The following is a 21,452-nucleotide window of genomic DNA, read 5'->3' on the forward strand; positions in this document are numbered from 1 at the left end:
GAGTCTAGATGAAAAAAGATCACAGTATATGTTACCAGTTATTTCAGCATGAATTTTGCCTTGTGAAAAGAGAATCATAGAATCATAGAATCATTAAGGTTGGAAAAGACCTCTAAGATCATCCAGTCCAACCATCAACTCAACACCACCATGCCCACTAAACCATATCCCTAAGTGCTTCATCTACACGTCTTTTAAATACCTCCAGGGATGGTGACTCCACCACTTCCCTGGGCAGCCTGTTCCAATGTTTAACCACTCTTTCAGTAAAGAAATTTCTTCTATTGTCCAATCTAAACCTCTCTTGGTGCAACTTGAGGCTATTTCCTCTCGTCTGATCACTAGTTACTTGGGAGAAGAGACCAACACCCACCTCGCCACAACCTCCTTTCAGGTAATTGTAGAGAGCGATAAGGTCTCCCCTCAGTCTCCTCTTCTCCAGACTAAACAACCCCAGTTCCCTCAGCCGCTCCTCATAAGACTTGTGCTCCAGGCCCTTCACCAGCTTCGTTGCCCTTCTCTGGACACGCTCCAGCACCTCAATGTCCTTGCAGTGAGGAGCCCAAAACTGAACACAGTATTCGAGGTGCAGCCTCACCAGTGCCGAGTACAGGGGCATGATCACCTCCCTGCTCCTGCGGGCCACACTAGTTCTGATACAGGCCAGGATGCCGTTGGCCTTCTTGGCCACCTGGGCACACTGCTGGCTCATGTTCAGCCGGCTGTCAACCAGCACCCCCAGGTCCTCTTCCTCCAGGCAGCTTTCCAGCCACTCTTCCCCAAGCCTGTAGTGTTGCATGGGGTTGTTGTGACCCAAGTGCAGGACCCGGCACTTGGCCTTGTTGAATCTCATACAATCGACCCCGGCCCATCGATCCAGCCTGTCCAGGTCCCTCTGCAGAGCCTTCCTATCCTCGAGCAGATCAACATTCCCGCCCAGCTTGGTGTCGTCTGCAAACTTACTGAGGGAGCACTCGATCCCCTCGTCCAGATCATTGATAAAGATGTTGAACAAGACTGGCCCCAAAACTGAGCCCTGGGGAACACCGCTCGTGACTGGCCGCCAACTGGATTTAACTCCATTGACCACAACTCTCTAGGCTTGGCTGTCCAGCCAGTTTTTTACCCAGCGAAGAGTGTACCTGTCTAAGCCGTGAGCTGCCAGCTTCTCTAGGAGAATGCCGTGGGAGACAGTGTCAAAGGCTTTACTGAAGTCCAGGTAGACCACATCTACAGCCTTTCGCTTATCCACTAGGTGGGATCTCTTCTTTCATAGAAGGAGATCAAGTTAGTCAAGCAGGACCTGCCTTTCATGAACCCATGCTGGCTGGACCTGATCCCCTGGTTGTCCTGCACATGGCTTGTGAGCGCCCTCAAGATGAACCACTCCATAATCTTCCTCGGCACCGAGGTCAGGCTGACAGGCCTGTAATTCCCCAGATCCTTCTTCCAGCCCTTCTTGTAGATAGGCGTCACATTGGCAAGCCTCCAGTCTTCTGGGACCTCCCCAGTTAACCAGGACTGCTGGTAAATGATGGAGAGTGGCTTGGCAAGCTCCTCTGCCACATCCCTCAGTACCCTCGGATGGATCCCATCTGGTCCCATAGACTTGTGAGTGTCCAGGTGACATAGCAGGTCGTTAACTGCTTCCTCTTGGATTATGGGGGGTTTATCCTGCTCGCTGACCCTATCTTCCAGCTCGGGGGGCTGAATACCCTGAGGATAACTGGTCTGATTATTAAAGACTGAGGCAAAGAAGGCATTAAGTACCTCAGCCTTTTCCTCATCCTCAAGGGCAATGTTCCCCCCTGTATCCAATAAAGGATGGAGATTCTCCTTGGCTCTCTTTTTGTCATTAATATATTTGTAAAAACACTTTTTGTTGTCTCTTACGACAGTGACCAGGTTGCATTCTAGCTGGGCTTTTGCCTTTCTAATTTCCTCTCTGCATGACCTAACGAGTTCCCTGTACTCTTCTTGAGTTGTCTGCCCCTTCTTCCAAAAGTGGTAAACGCTCCTTTTTTTCCTGAGTCCCAGCAAGAGCTCCCTGTTCAGCCTGGCTGGTTGTCTTCCCTGCCCGTTCTTCTTAGGGCACAGGGGGAAGGCCTGCTCCTGTGCCTTTAAGACTTCCCTCTTGAAGAACGTCCAGCCTTCCTGGACCCCTTTGCCCTTCAGGACTGACTCCCAAGGGACTCTCTCAACCAGTGTCCTGAGCAGGCTAAAGTCTGCCCTCCAGGAGTCTGTGGCAGCGGTTTTGCTGGCCCCCCTCCTTACTTCACCAAATAAATGTCATGTCTTCAGCATTTGATCAGACCAGTCAGTTAATGCATGTTGTCTATTTCGAGTGTAACCAAGTTCGTCTACTAAGGTGAAGAGCATTACAGAATGGATTAACATATGAAAGTAGAGATTAAAGCGCCTATTGTATGGATTCTGTTGGCATGATTTTTTATTTTCCAGAGTAAAACAGTAGACCTATCAAAATCAAACTTCATTGTTTTTTTTTCATTCTTGGAATTAAAAATGTATCTTCTGACGTGCATAGCTGTGTTACATTCTGCTAGTCATCGTTGAAAAATATCCAAGTTATATCATCTTGCAATATATGATTAATTCTCTTTTGTTACAGTTTGGATATGGAGTAAAAGGAGTAAGTGGAACTTTTATGTCATGTATATTTCATGTCATATATATTTCACGTATATGAATGGATAGGAACAATTATTGGATCCAATATGAGGCATTACATTCCTTAACAAGTAGCGTATCATCTCACAAGGCACTTTCTTATTTTTTTGGCTCTGTTCTTTTTTTGGAAAAATATGATTTTATTTTCGTCACAAAAGACCTATTATTTGAGTTTTTCTTTATAGCTTGCATTGAATTAACAAAATAGTACATATGTAATTGATAGCTATCCTGACTTAGATACAGCAACAGTGACACAGGTTCTGAATTATGGAGCTGTATTATGACGTTGAGCCAAAGTTCATACTGTGTTTTCCACACTTGGTCTGGAGAGATGCACAGAAATTAACAGTGCATGCTATTTAATTTTCAAGTCTCATTCTCTCTCTCCAAGTTTTTTCTCTAATTCAGTTGAAGGAGGCCTCAACAAGAGATTTCTAGGAAAAACTAAATTGATAAATATATGCACATGTAGCTATTTTAAAAGTCATATTCCAGTGACTATATTTGGTGGGAGGCGCTAGATTTCTAAGCTTAAGATCTTTATGATGAGTAAATAGTTTAGTTTTGTAAAGCAACTTGCACACAAACTGTATTCCAAAAGATTTTTGAAGTGCTAAATAAAACAGCTGAGCTTAGATAATAAATAATAACACATAAAGGAGATTTTAAAATAGTTTGAGTATATGAGGGAGATGCAGAAAGGCATAAATAAAACAGACTCCTAGCAATGAAGGTTGATAACAAATGAAAGTGCTTAGGCACTGATATGAAAATGAATTTTCTAAGCTAATTTGTGGTGGAAGGTAAAATTTGCTATACATGTCAGATGAAGCAAACGAAGCCCTAATTACTTTCTAAGAGGATCTTCCATTCCCTCTCTGTCCTATATATCTATGATATACTGATATTTATATTAAAAGAGTAATCACACTTCATAAGAGACATCTTTTCTCATCATTGGAGATAAATATGAAAAAGTCAAGTTACAAATATTGGATGTGTCCCTCTTCTGTTGTCAAGAGAAGTCACTTTACAATGCAGCAACACAAAGTGTAAAATCTTAAGAGATTTCTGCTTAGCACTGCAAAGAAAGGGGTCTCTGCACATTTAAATGCTCAACACAAAGACAAGCCTTGTGAATGTGCCATAAAGAAGATGATTCAATGAGCTCAAATATATACATGTGTGTATAATTAAAGAGACGGCATCTGGTTTATTTGTTTGTAGTTTTTTATGAAATATATATCGTGTTTCTCTGAAAGAGCATGCTGAGCAGCTGAGCACATTATGCTTTCTCTCAGTTGATGAAATCCGCCTGCTAGCAGAGGGGGCTTGCTCTGAGGACGCCTGGGGAAGAGAAGCTTCGGGGGTGCAAAAGGCAAAGCAGGAAAACTGATCTAATATTTAAGGGATAAGAGAACAAAAAGCCTGCAGAGGGAATGTAGTGGAGATGTACAGTCAGACTGCAAAGCTAGGAGATAGAAAAAAATATCCTAAGGACTTAGAGGAGTTAGGAACTGCTGTAACTGAACATTAGAACTGAGAGCAAGAGTATAGAAAAGGACCTGCCCTGCCAGGACACAGTGACTTGGGGGAGATCTTTTTATAATTATTCTTGTTTTCTATTTTTTCTCAGAAAATGGATTTTCTATATAAAAAGAAAATTGCTTATAGTGCAAGAAAATTTGGCTTTTGAATGTAGGGGCCATTTCTGATATTTGGGGATATTCATGTTAAAAAGGATCTATCGGCAGATCCACCTTTCAGCTTTGACCCACTGTACTGATTTTGGCTGGGATAGGATTAATTTTCATCATAGTAGATCCTATGGTGTTATGTTTTGGATTTGTGACCAAAACAGTGTTAATAACACAAGGATGTTTCAGTTATTGTTGAACAGTGCTTACACAGTGTTAAGGCCTTCTCTGTTTCTCATGCTGCCCCTCCCAGAAAATAGGTTGGGGTTGGGCAAGAAGTTGGGAGGGGACACAGCTGGGACAGCTAGCCCCAGCTAACCAAAGGGATATTCCATATCATATGACATCGTGCTCAGTGATAACAGCTGAGGGAAAGAAGGAGGAAGGGGTGACGTTCAGGGTTATGGTGCTTGTATTCCCATATAACCCTTAGGCGTGATGGAGCCCTGCTTTCCTGAAAATGTCTAGATACTTGCCTGCCAAGGTAGCCAATGAATTCCTTATTCTGCTTTGCTCACGTGTGCAGCTTTTGCTCTACCTATTAAACTGTCTTTATCTCAACCCACTAATTTTCTCACTTTTACTCTGCCAGCTCTCTCCCCATCCCACTGTGGAGGAGTGAGTGAATGGCCGTGTAGGGCTTAGTTGACTACTGGGGTTAAACCATAACACCCACTTAGGGTCAGTCAAAACACGTAAACTGTTCGTCTTAATATTTTATTTAGATATAGAAAAGCTTACTAAGTTCTTTCTGGTTACAAATACACAATGCAGTTATTTACATGAGATAATATAATGATGCAACAGATGGCTATTTCACATTGAGTCTTTAAGTACTCAGCTTTCATAAACCAGAATTATTGATTGGAAAAAGCTTGTTCATAATAAATAGCCTTTCAGCCTCTTCCAGTCCCAAAATATGGGGAGGAGCAACAGAAGGTTAATAGATCTAATCTGTATCAGACCTGCACCAAAAGAAGATTCATTTATTTTGCTCTGGCTGCTTCTCTTCCTTTTTACAAAAAAGGGAGTTGATTTAAATAATTTGCCTCATAGGCGGTCAAATTTAGTCATAGGTGTTGTTTATATATATTTATTTGCAAAGATGCTACCATATGTCTTTACATAAACAGTATGGAAAACACATTTGTTAGGTGGGTGGGGTTGTTTTGCATTAAGTGGCCAGGATTTGTATTAAAACATGGGGTTTACCTTTCTAAATGCAATACTTGCAAAGAAGTATTTTGATAATTTTTTAGAAATCATTAATTCCAATGAAGTATTTTATTGAAGGTTGATATAAAAATGGATTGCTAACTTTTGTTTCCTTGTTTTTTTTTTTTTTTAGGATTTATTTATACCTGTGGTGGAACTTTAAAAGGACTTAATGGCACTATAGAAAGCCCTGGCTTCCCATATGGATATCCAAATGGTGCAAACTGTACATGGGTTATAATAGCAGAAGAAAGAAACAGAATACAGATCGTCTTTCAGTCTTTTGCTCTAGAAGAAGAATATGATTATTTGTCATTATATGATGGGCATCCTCATCCTGCAAACTTTAGGACAAGGTAAAGAATAAACATTAGTAAAACATAACTTGTATTCATATCTTAAAAATATCTGAGAAAATAATTAAAGCTAGTATTTTTAAATACGGATTCTTTCTTATTTAGACTTTAAGGTGCACTTTCTTTAATTAATAATAAATGTCTAGAAAAAAAATTATGTGCTTTAATTCTAGTTAAGGTAAGTGCTAAAATTAATCTAGCCCTCATATAAAATTTGCCTCAACAAAAGGTAATTAAGAGGCACATGAGCATGGATAAATGAATGTAAAGCAAATATGAGATTGTGGAGGTCTCAGTTTGCATGGTCTAATAGCAGTGGAACTTTTGTGATCTTTGCAGCAGAAGACATCAGAGAAAGATAATGATTTAAGACAGAAAGAATAGGTAATGTTTTTGCAATTGTGTATGAGCATCTTCTAACACAGAAGGATAACAAGAGTGAAAAAAACAGTTTGAAAAATCAAGAGTGTGATGGGTCACAGAACATTTTATCAGTGTCTACTTCAGAGTTCTGGAAGGTTGCATCTTGAGGGATACATAATAATTCTGCAATAGCAACAGATATGTTATCCATACATCTACTAGTTATCTTTATTATCATTGATCTTGACTTGTAAGTCAAGTTGTCACCTAGCTAGAATTCTGTAAGGCCTTTGACACAGTCCCACACAACATCCTTGTTGCTAAATAGGAGAGATATGGATTCGATAGGTGTACTATTTGATGGATAAGGAATTGGCTGGATGGCGACATCCAAAGAGTTGCAGTCAATGGCTTAATGTCCAAATGAAGATAAGTAAAAAGTGGTGTCCCTCAGGGGTCTGTATTGGGCCCAATACTATTCAATATCTTTGTTAATGATATGTACAGTGGGATTGAGTGCACCCTCAGCAAGTTTGCAGATGACACCAAGCTGTGTGGTGCAGTTGATTTGCTTGAGGGAAGGGATACCATCCAGAAGGACTTTGACAGGCTTGAGGAGTGGGCCTGTGAGAACCTCATGAAGTTCAAAGAAGTCAAGTGCAAGGACCTGGGTCAGGGCAATCCCCAGTATCAATAAGAGACTGGGGGATGAATGGATTGAGAGCCGTCTTGTGAAGAAGGACTTGGAGATATTGGTAGGAAAATTGGACATGAGCCAGCAATGTGCACTTGCAGCCTAGAAAGCCAAATGTACACTGGGCTGCATCAAAAGAAGCGTGGCCAGCCGGTTGAGGGAAGTGATTTTTCCCCTCTGCTCTGCTCTTGTGAAAGCCCACCTGGAGTATTGCGTCCAGTTCTGGGGTCCCCAGCACAAGAAAGACAAGGACCTCTTAGATTGGATCTAGAGGAGGGCCACAAAAATGATCAGAGGGATGGAACACTTCCTGTGAAGAAAGGCTGAGAGAGTTGGTGCTGAGAGTTGGCTGAGAGAGTTCAGCCTGGAGGAGGCTCCGGGGAGACCTTATTGTGGTCTTTGAATACTTAGAGGAGGCTTATAAGAAAGACGGAGAGAGACTTTTTACGAGGGCCTGTAGTGACAGGACAAGGGGGAGTTTTAAACTGAAAGAGGCTAGATTTAGATTAGATATAATGAAGAAATTCTTTACAATGAGCGCGGTGAGACATTGGAACAGGTTGCTCAGAGAAGCTATGGATGGCACTTAAATGGCAGCTAAACAATAACAAATGGAAGAGAAGCATGTCAGATATGGCCATTACGGAAAGTGTACAGTCAGTATTACACTTTCATCTTTGTGTTTCTATACATGTTTGGTATAGCATATCTAATATGCTAGATTTTTGCCTCAAACTATAAATAAAAAAGATATAGAATAGTTTAAAACTGTGAACTAAACACAAAAAAATTAATATCTTTCCATAAATCATATTTGTAATCACCTACAAAAAAATCTGTTTGCAGAAAGGTAGTATTACTTACTGCACTTGAACCAAGCTTTCAGCAAAATTTCGTACTTGGGAGTCTTTCTGGGTCATGTCACAGACATTGTCTATTTTTAGGGCTTTCTTGTTGCCCTCCCTGTGCATCTTTGTGACTTTTGTGTACCATTTCTTTCACACTTCCACATATAGCGCTCTCTGTCAAAAAAAGAAAAAATCAACCTTTGGTTTTATATGATTCCTTTTAAATTGAAACTTTGTATACATCTTATTTTGGAAAGTAGTTAATACTTCTGACTGCTATTCTGAGTCAAAGTGTTGCATTTCCAGATAGAACTCCTGTTCCATTTTTTCAAAATTTCTACCTTTCACATAATTTTTGTATGTTACTAGACGAACCATTTCAGCCAAGCTTTTTGAAGATGCATATCAATAACATGTTTTCAATTTTCTGGGTGCCTAGCTTGAGAAACAAGAGTTTTGTTTGCATTAGTGATAAGAAATCTCATTTTTAAATGAAGTTAATGGAAGGTATGATTTGAACTCATAAAACATCACATAAATCAACTGCTTTGCAAAAGCCAGTTGGAATCATCTGATGATACCTCTTGAATGTTATGAAAATATTTTTTAGTATAACTTGTAAATAATTCACTGTAGTAGCTACTGCTATATATTAGGGAATGGCGGCAGGAGTAGGGCTACTCTATGAGGGGCACAAACCAGGAGCCAAGGGTGACCCCGCTCAAGCTGTGCTGTCACCGACAGGGCACAATCCTGCAGGGGCTGAACATGGCGAGCAGAGCCAGGATCTGCTAACAGGGTCTATCGACAGCACCCTACATGGCAAGTGATGAACCTGGTCTAGGGTCCCTCCAGGGAGTCCAGCTGTGAGCAAAAAGAAAGGGGGCCAGCTAAGCTCCCCACAGAGTAAGGCTGAGAGGATCATACAGGAGGCAGGGACAGAGCTGTAGCAGGGTATGGATGCCTCAGTGTGGGCTGAAATGGAGTCCCAGGACTGGGCAGCAGTGGGTGGGAGTCCCACCTGAGGCTGGTCAGGGCCAAGAAGGTCTATTTATTTCCTCAGGGTCCTGACACTGCATAGAAAAATCTAGGAGAAAATTCTTTAATATTTACCTTTAAAGCAAGATTTAGATATCGTACAAAACCAAGTATGGGACTAACTGTACGAATTGTTCATTGTGTACTCTTCATGGCACTCCTTGAATAGTCATATGGAAACCACAATTAATTTTAAACCACGCTATTAGTGGCAGTGATACGGTGCGTAGGTAGGTGGATGAGAGAATGGCAACCTCAGTTCTGACATTTCCTTGTAAGTATTTTACTTTACAACTAAAGATCTGCTTATTAATCTGCTGAAAACTTTTTTTCTCTTCAAGTTGTTGGGGAGTAAATGTTAAAAATGTAGGCCTACTCGGGGAGTCAGATGTTTTAGGAGAAAACAATTCATCAATAGGAAAAGGCAGTGGATGTCTCCAGTAATTTCAGTGAATTTCTCCTATGCAGCTCAGAAGCACTGATCAGGTATCCTGTGCATTTGATTCTTGGTTGCTTCAGCAGGGAATGTAACTAAAGGATGATTCATTTTGCTTAAAAACAAGAGATTAGAAAAGATGAATATTAACTCACCTTTTAAACACTGGGAATGTTAAAGCTTCCTTTCATTCAAATTTCCTAAGAGGAAATTAACCATGAGTAGGCATAGAAAAGTTGTTAATTCATCTAATTAAATCTTTGGACACAGTGACCATATCAACATTTAAAAATATCTCTGCAGATACTGGTCTTGCAGGATCTCAAACATAAGCAAAATATGTATTTATTACGTGTTCAAAAATTCCAGTTTGTGCCATTTTGTCACACCTCCACTTCTCATGATTTTTAGATAAACATATTCATACTTCTTTTAACTTATGCAAACAAATGAATAGCTGTCACAAAATGATTACACATTTTTGCTAACAGTGGAGATTTTCAAACTCCCAAACTTTCGAAGTCCACACATAGTGAAATTTTCTGATGTTTTTACCAGAACATTCCAGCAGACTTGTCATTTTCTAAATAATTTTATTTTTAACTTCAGAAAATATATAATTTTGGCTACTACAAAATGGCTTTCTGAACATAAATATATGAAAGATTTTTTAGTCAACACAACAAGACAGAAATATACTGGATAGAATTATTCAATTTATCCCAGTACAATTGCAGTGGGTATGCGTTTTTTTCTCTGAAATAGATCTGAATTTGTTTCATTGACTTCAATGCAATGTTAATTTTGTGATGAATATTTAAATGTCAAATGAATTAACTGGTTAGGTACTGGTAATTTTGGAAAATACATTCCCTTGGAACTGTGAACAGAGCTTGGGTATATAATCACAAGTTATTATTCAATTATTTAAAGCTATTTCTAATATCACACTGCAAGTTGGGGTAACTAATTAGAGCAAAAAATTATATTTTAGAGAACTATTGAGTTTGACATCTCTTTTAAAAGTAGTGTTCAATTCTAGGCACCTTACTCCTTAAAAAAAAGACAAACATACTTTTTGGTATTTACTGATGGTATATTATGCATTATGTTCAGAAATGCCTTTAAAAAAAAGAAGAAAACAAAATATTATCTTAGTGTTAAATGTAATTGGGTATGCTCATCCTAGTACTTCCAAAGGCTTGAATTTGGTACTAAACAAATAGACCCATACTTTGATAATGGTATTGCAAACTACTCAAAAAAGAAATCGTTATCACGTAACAGAGGAGTAAGCTCAAAACTAAACTTAAATAAAACTAAAATACTTAATTTTTTTAATTCCATATGGAATAACAGATATTGCTCCACTTAGAATGGGTGGTACTGACTATAAAATTAAATTTAATTTCTTTGGTCCAACTAATTAAAAGCAGAGAAAAAAATTGGGAGTAGAAATATGTAAAATTACAACAAATCCTTAATATTAATTTATATTAAATATTTTTAGGGTTGCAGGCAGGTGAGTTGGCTGCTTACTTGTCTCTAGGACAAGATTATGGTAACTGAAAAGGGCATGGAAAACTATCAGACATGCCAGGACAAGAAGCCAAACTGGCTGCTCTGACCATGCCATAGGAGCTGTTGGACCTGCTTCAGGTGGTCTAGAGGACCACAGTAGGAGCAGGATGAGTGCTTTCCCTGGATGGTAAGGGAACACCCACATAGATGAGTTGAGCACCCTGCTGTCACCCCGTTAGTCCCTGCTCTTAGCCTGATAGCATTGACAGATACCTGTTTCTCCATCATAAATGTGCCAGGTATTACTGACAACATAATCAAACATTGTGTTTTAGCTCAAAACCAGTCACAAATTTAAGGTACACTTTCTCTGAATAATTTACGTTATTTTGATTTTACAGTTTTGAAATGCTAGCATCATACATCCTTTTTTCTACATCTAAAATTTTATTGAAAAACATTTAGAGCATGGGATAAATTAAAACAAAACAAAACAAACAACATAAAAACCCCACAGCAAAATCAAGGATACTTTAGTAATTTTATGTTCTTACTTAAAAAATAAATAGCACTAAGTAAAATACTAACAATTCCCAATTCTAAAAGGGGAAGCGTATATTTCTGGAAGACTAGATTTTGCCTATAAAACTTTCTGGTTTTAAAGTGGAAGGATTATGATTTACATCTTACATGTGCTAAATTGTCAAAATTATCTTACAGAAATTTTACGAAGAAGGAAGGCTAGCAAAAGAATGAATGTTGGCAATAGCAGAAACTTCCAGTGCCCTCATTCAATACCTCTGCTTGTTTTTCCATTTCGTATTCTAACTATACTGAATATTCGTTTCTCCTTTTAATAGATAGAAGTGGGTCAAACAGGCAGCAATTAGGCTATGCTGATAACATTAGTGCAACCTCCAGCTTGTTACATGTCACCTAATGCCACCCTGGTAGCTACAGTAGTCTTTTTCTTCTGACTCAGACTCTTTCCTTCTTCTTGTCCTTTGAACTTTAACCTTAATTCTTTGTGAAGGTTTATATCTATGTTACATCCTTTACTATCTCCCAGCCAAACTCATTACCTTACTTTTTTCAGGAATCTATTATGCTATTATTTGTTAGCAGGTGCTCCAATCTTTCTCATGTTAACTCTCATCAGAATCAGAAGACAAGAAAAGCCCCACATTTTTTCCTTGCTTTTGCCTCCTTCTTCCTTCACTTCTGCTATGCCGGGGTTTCCACTTACAGAATTTCCTGACTTTAAGACTTGTTTTACTTGCTCTTTCCTTTCCCACTTCCTTTGTCTTTAGGTGATCTACAGTACTACAAGATGTAGTACAGGGTGCCCAGAGCTAGTGCCAATGTCTTGTCTGGACAAAATGCCACGACGGTGTGTTGATTCTCCTTTCTGAATCCAAGTTTTGTTGTATGTAGCTCCATTTTATTTCATGTATGTGTATCCTTTTGTTCTTTGTAAGTTCTTTCTCATATGAACAATGTCTTTTTTACTTAAACCATATAAAGACCCTTTCTGAGCATTGTTATTGTTTGGCTTATATTATTGCCATTTCAAATCCTGCTGTTAGAGTTATCCTCCAAGTTAGTTCTGTACCTTTCATCTACTAATAAAATAAAGAAAAAAATGACTGTGAGGTTCTAGATTAAATCTAATAGAGACAAAATCTCTTTGGCTATTTGGCTATTAAGTCTTTAAGACATGTCAGAGTGGAATGTTTGGAGTCATTCAGGTCTTCATTCCCAACTAACCCTGACAACTGAAAACATACAAAGCTTCCTTTTTCACTCTCATGTTTAAGTCGTTTTGGGTATAGATGTAGACAAAGAGTTTTTGATAGGGAGACAATGGACCATTTACTGAACCTCAAAAAGTTTCCATTATCATCAGAGGCAACCTAGCTCTTTGAGTTTTTTCCGCTCAGACTGTTTATTATGCCCTAAGTACATGTTTTTTTCTTCTCTCTCACTGTTCAGTTTCTGCCCAAATTGGCAACCAGAGCAGAAACTGTGAGCTGATTAGGATTCAATCAAATTAAGGATTCAGAACTTTGGAAACACCTTCAAACTCCTGATCACTGAGCCATTGATTTTTCTTTCAGCCGATCCACGGTTCTCTAGCTTTCTCCACTATTTTCATGGAAAGAGAAGAAAGGAAGAAATTTCACTTGAGAATTTAGGGACCAGTGAACAAAACCAAATGGGATGACACTGTCCCCTTACAAAGAAAGAGGAAATAAAAAGGTGTAAGTGCTAGTCAAAGACCAATGAAGAGATAAGGAAACAGAAGAAAAAAAGAACAAAGACCAATGCAGACTGAAGGAGGGAACAATGACAATTAAAAAAGAAAAGAAGACGCAGTGAACAACAATCAAAGTGGAAAATAATGAGACAGATAACAGAACTGAATGAATCTAAACAAGAAAATTTTCACTGCATGAATAAAAAAATAAATATGACAAAGATGTAAACAGAAGATATGTAGAATGTTGAAAATGGACCGAACATGGGTAGGGTCATACAGCAATAAATACAGCAAAGCTTGTAGATAAGAGAAACAAAGATAACTGAAAAAACATGTAGCAGTATGTAATTGTAAATAGATATTCAGCTCTGAAAGATGGGTTCTGAGCAGGCAAGACATTTAAATAAAGGTTTCTTTTTTTCAATCTGAAAAGTTTGCTTTATGAAGAAAACACATTGAAGTAATAAAATGCTTTGCATTGTGATTATAAATACAAAGCTGAAAGAACAGTAGCTCACATCAATTGCTTTACTCTTGGGAATATTTTGATATGATATTAAATTTCTAGATAACCATTGAGAGTGAAAGATAGAAAATTAAAACTGATAAAAGAAAGTGCTTGTCCAGACAAGGTGCAACTTCTCTTGAACTTATGCTCACATTATTGTGAAAAGGCCAAGATTTTAGCAGGTGAGGAAAAAATGGTTAGACATTCATTTAGCTAGCAGGGAAGTCCAAAGTTATATCGTAAGCATCTAAAACCAAAACCAAAACCAAACCAAACCAAAGCAAACCAACCAACCAACCAAAAAAATTTGGTAATTATTTGAAGGTGGAGATAACTTTCTGCTAACTGACCTTAGGAAGGGACTTTCCCTTATCATCCTTCCATTGGATATCTTTCTCTGAATTAACTGGAATGGCCAGTTTGGTTACTTTGAAGTACCTGATGGATATTGGACTAGTTTGTTTACTTGACTTCTCATGTAATGCAAGAAAAACCTCTTTTGCAGGCTCTGAGAACTATTATCTTCTTTGGAAAAGCTAATAACTAGCGTTATATGGATGAAGAGTGCATAAACCAGTTTTATAGAGAGATGAGTGTGGTCATCACTGAGAACCTTTAGCTCTGCTAAATATTAGTTATTAATTTTTCTTTGTGTTGCTAAATTGCTTTATGGGATTTGAAACAGTCTAGGAAACAAAGTTGATTTTTGTTGTGGAGACCACTTACATACAACACACATATATGGCATTATACCACAGCATGCCAGCACAGGCTGTCTGTGGCCATTAGTCTTCCACCTATGGTTCAGCTATAAAAGCAGGAAGAATCATAGTTCACAATAATAATCTTGTCCCAGAAAGTTATAGTCTATGGGAAAGGCTCATTCTATTACAGGGGTGTCTAACTGTTAGACTTGCTTACATGGCAGAAAGGTAACTCTTAAACCAGTTGTTAAATTCAGCTTGTATTGTTGCACTTGGCAGCATCATAAAGTTGATAATTGAATGAAAATGTATCTAGAACAACCATATACTATTACTAAACTAAAGTCTGAATATTTAGTTCCTACATGAATAGAGTATTTCTACTATTTTTGAAGAAATGCATGATCATTCTATTTTAACTGCTGTGTTTGCAGAAAGCCAAAAGAAACATATGAGGTTTTGTGCAAATGTGTGTGTGTGTGTGTGTATTTACATACACACGTATTAGAATGAAATAACGTTTAGGCATAAGGCTTGAACTGGAGAACTTTTCCTTCTGTGTCTCTAATATTTGTCTTAAATTGTGAATTTATTACTGAAAAGTGGCTCCTACAGATTACATTACATTGCACAATTTGAAGTGAATATTTTATCATCCAAATTATTTATGTAAATATAAAATATGTTATATCTTATTTTACCTAAGTACAAGTTAATTTCAACAGTATACTAGAAATTCCTGAATCTGCTGACATGGAAGAGCAGCTTTTCCTACCAAAAAAAAAAAAAACAACCAACCACAACCCAACCAAAAAAAAACCACCCCAAAACTCCAGAGAATCTTTCTAAGTGTTAGTAGCATCAAAAAAATTCTCTCCAAATCTGGTGTCCGTTCTTCTGTATTCAGTGCAGGTCTTCAGGACCTAAATATAGCAACATAGATAGTTATGCAAAAATGTTTTTTTTATTAGAATTTACAAGTTCAGTCATTAATTTATACAATTTTCTTATATGGTCTTGACCAAATTGCATGACTCCAATGTGCTTCCATTTTTGCATTGTAAAATACATATACTACACATCTACTTTTCAAGGTGTATAGGAAACTTAGCTTGATAACATCTATACAAAGGACTTAAGTAATTTTGGTAGTTAAATATTGCTTCCTTATATTATGAAATGAACTGTGCATAGAGAGAAATGTATATTTTATCCAGTTTTAAACAATATTAGAAGTTCCTCTAAGATAAAATAGATTTGCTTTTCTTGCTCACAGTTTACAGTCACTTTCTGTACCTCTGCTATACTAAAAACTATATAAGTAGACTAAGTTTTAACTGAGACTTGCAAGCGGAGAATCCTCATCTCCTTCAGGTCTTTTCTAATACTATACAAAAGGAATGCTTTCTTGGACAAATGCTATTCATTTTTACCTATGGCCTGCAAGAAACCAATAAAGACATCTATTGCTAAAGCCTGCAGATAGATCTTTCTATAATACTCTTTTACAAGGTAATTAAAGTTGTTGATGAGAACACATTTCTAGAGTAACAATCATCTATGTACAAAGAATGGAGCTCATATTTTTGGGTGGAATATTGGGTGTTGGAAAAAGTGAAATGAAAAGGGCCCACTGTGATGATCTAACTAATAAACAGTAAGTATAAAAAAGAGGAATGTAGTGAAGAGATAGCATATATATAGAGGGAGAGAGAGCATCTTTGATATATGTCTTTTATTACACCAATTTTAGAAAAACTGAGAAACTTTAGTAAGCAACAAGTAAGATATGACAGGAATGAGAAGAGATAGATGCTATAAAGGGTACATCAGACCCACGCAAACTCCCAAATGAAACTCTACATACACAAAAGTGGCGAAGTCCTGAGTGAAAACAGCTGTACTTCTACGTTATTTCTGTACTGCAAATGTACATATACTGTAGTATTTCAGTTGTCATTTAGAAAGTAGATGTTGATAAATTGCAAAAAGATTTGTACAGTTTGAAGGCAACAGTAAACATTAAAGGACACAATTTTCAAATCATAACCACTGTGTTGTGGTTTAACCCAGCAGGCAGTCAAACACCACACAGCTGCTCACTCACTTCCCCTGCCACAGTGGGATGGGGGAGAGAATCGGAAAAAAAAAAAAAAGTAAAATTAATGGATTGAGATAAAGACAGTTTAATAGAACATAAAAGGAAAGGATAATAATAATAATAATAATAATGATGATGATGATGATGATGATGATGATGATGATAACAATAATAATAATGATAGAATATACAAAATGAGTGATGCACAATGCAATTGCTCACGACACACCGACCAACGCCTAGCCATTCCCTGAGCAGCAATCGCTGCTCCCCTAGTTTATATACTGAGCATGATGTCATATGGTATGGAATACTCTGTTGGCCAGTTGGGGCCAGCTGTCCTGGCTGTGCTCCCTCCCAGCTTCTTGTGCACCTGGCAGAGCATGGGAAGCTGAAAAGTCCTTGACTATGTAAACACTACTTAGCAACAACTAAAACATCAGTGTGTTATCAACATTATTCTCATACTAAATCCAAAACACAACGCTATACCAGCTACTAGGAAGAAAATTAACTCTATCCCAGCCAAAACCAGGACACACTGACAACAAGTTTTTTCCTATGGCAAAATCTGGAATTAAGTCAAAGTATGGTTTTTTTGAAATTTGAAACTAAGTCGTTTCTTAGGTTACTGCCTTCATAGGAAGTATGTAGTGTGGTACTTGATAATCCAACTCTATAAATATAATGTGGATGAAAAAGTCACAGTGACATGCTAATCAAGGTAATTACCTCTCATAGCCATTTGATTATTAATAATTGCAAAAATCTTCTTTGCCTAGTCCCAGTGCCATTGTAAACATGTTATAGCAGACCATGTGAAAATGAATCATGGCTGTAATAGTTTCTATTAATTATTTTTATTTCCTCTGTGATTTCAAGTGATTATACGAAGTGAAAATATATTTAAATATAGAATCGAAAAAAATATTTATAATATAAAATCATCACAAAATCCTCCATGCCAAGCAAAAAAATAGAAAAATCAAGTAAACCTCTTAATTGTCCAAAATACAGAACTCAGAGGTATGAAAAATAATACATTCACTATGTAAACAAGTTAAAGCAAGTTTTTTTTCCCAAATGTAATACTATAAAATGTATTATAAAAAGGTACTATGTTTCCACATATAATTACTATGTACATGTCTCATTCTCGGGATGTGTATTATGAATTCTGTAAGTATGGTTACAGATAGGGCAAAAAATTAAAATGGAGATATCTCTCTTTTTTAAAGTTAAAATGGAAACCAGTGGATTTGACTAGGCTTTCCCATGAAGAATAAGCTCTGAATATATTTGTACCTTCTTCTTTTCACAATATCGTTTTCACTATCAGACTATTGTCTATAATTTATCTCTTATTCCATTCCATTCCATTCCATTCCATTCCATTCCATTCTACATTCCTTAGTAAAATTGTTTTATCCATCTCTATCCTACCTTTCTAAGCCCACTCTAATTAATTATCCTCTAATAATTTTTCTTTTTTGACTTCACTGATTCCTATTTGTAGTTTCTATCTGTGAAATTACCACTTTTGAAGATCACTTTTTTTAAGATCTCACAGTGGCCTTAACTAAAATCACAAAAAGCCCTCAACTAAAAAATCTAGACAAGTTTTTATCTGTTTCATAGTATTTGCACCTGTAATAAGCAAGGCTTTCAGCTTTGGGTATATTGAACCTTGAAGTTACATTTAACATGATTGTTCAGTTTTATGTGGAGTATTTAAAAACTTCTCTATCTCTGTTTTTTGGGTGAAGTAGGTTTAATCTTTCTGTGGCTAAGGTTTTCTCGATGGTTGTCTAGTGAAATTAAATCTGTTTTTTTCTTAGAGTATTATTGGACATTGTTTTCTTGTTGTTTAGAACCACACTAGGTTATCGATCAACACATTGTAATACCAGGTTTCATTATTATGCTAATGTGATCCAGATTTATATGGCAGTGGTTCTTAACACTGATTTATGTGGTGCAGCTGTAAGAAATTTTTTAACTGATATTAAGCCATGAAGAAGCCATTTCAAAAACAGAGCAGTTACTGTTTTTTCAAAATAATTATAACCCTCAACACACAATCTAACTTATTTATTGTGCTTTTTGTGTGTTGTTATTTTTTTTAATAAAAAATGTGTTTGCTTAAACAAAGTGCTTTTTTCAGATTGATATTTAAAGAAGTGGTCAATTATTCTTGGTATTGAATTCAAAGGTAAAATTTCAAGAAAGATACAGAGCAGGACCAACCTTCAATGTTCTAAAAAACCCTTTTCACTGTGTACCCTCTTAAATGGGTTGTGTCCTGAGAATAATTTTGTATTGATTTCACACTTTACATTATGTGTCTCAATGGTTTGAAAAAGTTGTATTTAAGATTTTTATAAAACATATATCCAAACAATGCGGGGACAATGGACATGTTTGAAAGTTCCTGATTATTTGTTTGACTGTCTTTATCAGTTAGAGTAGTAACTGCTTATGTTGATATGAAAGGTGGGTAGCTCACTCATCCTCTTTTTTCTGAGATACGCTTTTGCAGTAATGATTATTTCCCTTAAAATTCTTGTTTACTCCAAAGTCTGATTTTGTTTATTGTTTTTTTAAAGTCAGTCAAAATTACTCATATATGAAATTACGATGACACAGACTAACATATTCTTTGATGATTGCAAAATAAATTAGCTAAATGGACTCATATTTGTATTATAAATTTATTTTTGTTTAAACCTACCCCCATTTATTTAAAGATATATGCTAGATGCAGACCTGGCAGACCTGTAACTATTTACAGATGTGCATTTTATACATGCATTATCCAATCCTAAATATAGAGACAAAACCTAGCTGCATTTTCTTACCTGTTTTCAGCAAAAGCAACAGAATCTTTGAAAATTTCTTTCCTGAAATGATTGTGATACTCCAAGCATGAAAATAAATTTACTTGTTTGCTAAAATAGTGGATTCTCAACACATAATCAAAAAGACCTTGTCATATTGGACTTTTCTTAGAAATGTTTAGTAGAAGTGTTATTTTGTAAGGAAAAGCAATATCATATTTTGAAATCACTGTGTCTAACAGTGGAACAGTACAGATACTCACACAGCAGTGTGTTCTTGAAACCGTAAATGTAATTATTTGGTCCCTGCTGCAATAATAGTTCTAGTTATTCCTTAATATTTAAAAATATTAGAAAAACATTATCTTTTTTTTCTTTTTATCAATAGTGCAACATTGTATACTTTCATGTGTAGCAGAATGACATGCAGTAAACTACATTGTCAAGGCATATAGAAAAAAGATAAGAATATTCTAGTTGTGCATTTACTGTTGTCATGGGTAAGCTCCATTTTGTCCCTACACTGATGACTTCTGGAATGCTTATCTATGTTTATTATAACTATTAGGGAGAAAAATACCCCTAAAACTGAAGAGCTCTGTACTTTTACATACTAACTAGTCTGCTTCAGATAGGTGCTCTTTTTCAGTGGTCCTTTGTGTGGTCCTTGTATGAAAACCAAGTAAAAACTTGATTTTCAATTACTGAACAAATGTAGATCCTGTTTATTTTGATAGGAATGTTCAGAGCTGGTTTGTAGAGGAACTAAAGATGTGATTCAAAGCCCATGGAAGTTGGAGGGAAGATGCCAATTGGTTACAATAGGTTTTGTATTAAATCCACTGCTCAATGGGCTCTAGGAATCTCTGGTGTAGGGGTAATAAATGTATATAAAAACTGGTGATGGAAATAATACACTTATTTTTTAATTAATTTTACATCTTTGTTAATTTTGGAAAGATTTCTCCAGTTAGATCAGTTAAGGGAAGATTTCCGATAGTGGAGGTTAGAATAAGGTACCTGACACCCTTCTGTTATATTATACCTGTTTTAAAATGTTTCACTGTCTTTCATGAAATAAAACATTCCTCTCATAATTGCTATTTTTTTCTTTTCATTTCATATCTGTCCTAGTTTCAGCTGGGATAGGGTTAAATTTCTTCCTAGTGTTGTGTTTTGGATTAAGTATGAGGAGAACGTTGATAACACACTGATGTTTTCAGTTGTTGCTAAGTGCCCTCCTAGTCCAAGGACAGCTCCCGTGCCTACTGACTGAGCTAGGTACACAAGATGGGAGGGAACATAATCAGGACATGCAGACCAGCTGGCTAACGGGGTATTCCATACCATGTGACGTCATGTTCAGTATATGAACTACTACTTGGTTATCAGTCAGCACGGGTGGTGAGCAATTGCATTGTGTATCACTCATTTTGTATATTCTATCATTATTTATTATCATTATTATTTTCCCTTTTTCTGTTCTATTAAACTGTCTTTATCTCAACCCACGAGTTTTTCTCACTCCTACCCTTCTGATTCTCTCCCCGTCCCACTGGAGGGCGGGGGGAATGAGCGAGCGGCTGCGTGGTATTTGGCTGCCTGCCAGATTAAACCACGACAGTCCTTTTTGGTGCCCAACATGGGGCTCAAAAGGTTGAGATAAAGATAGATCTGACCAAAGTGTGTTAAGGAAAAATTGTTATAAGCATTCATTATATTGATTGGTCACATTGTTGATGTATTGGCTGTCAAAGTTGTGGGGCTGGCTCTCAATGTTGGGTCATGTAATACCTTGCTTGCAGTATGTGTTCCCTTTTGTGCTGTTTATCATTATTCAGAACTGGGTCAAGATTATCATTTTGTTGCTGTTTTATGAGGTGATAAAATCATTGGTCCTAAGTCTAATCTGGTATCTGTATTCGGCACTGCCATCATTTCTGTACATCGGGAACCACCTCTTAGAAACTATTGGTAATTGCACTTTTTTCTCCTCGGAGAATGAATTTAAGGGGGAGACAGGATGGGACACTCTCTCCCACTTGTTCATCTTCCCCTCCATATTGTCAGAAACTCCTTTTTCTTCTATCCTCTTCACGAAGATGTCCACAATATTCCCTGAGAATTTTAAATATCCTTGGGATGTTCAAACAAGCATGTTCATATTGCTATTATCTCCTGAA

At 36.9% G+C, this 21,452-nt stretch overlaps 1 protein-coding gene across 3 annotated transcripts in view; it reads left to right on the top strand.

Annotated features, from left to right (window-relative positions):
- Positions 1 to 21,452, top strand: part of CSMD3 (CUB and Sushi multiple domains 3) — a 796,263-nt gene that overhangs the window by 87,265 nt on the left and 687,546 nt on the right. For all 3 annotated transcript variants that reach the window (XM_075141259.1, XM_075141260.1, XM_075141261.1), the window contains exon 2: positions 5,737 to 5,959. In XM_075141259.1, coding sequence (XP_074997360.1) covers positions 5,737 to 5,959 — 223 coding nt within the window. The remainder of the gene's footprint in view (positions 1 to 5,736; positions 5,960 to 21,452) is intronic.

The sequence above is a fragment of the Calonectris borealis genome, chromosome 2 (assembly GCF_964195595.1).
Source record: "Calonectris borealis chromosome 2, bCalBor7.hap1.2, whole genome shotgun sequence".
Lineage (NCBI taxonomy): Eukaryota > Metazoa > Chordata > Aves > Procellariiformes > Procellariidae > Calonectris > Calonectris borealis.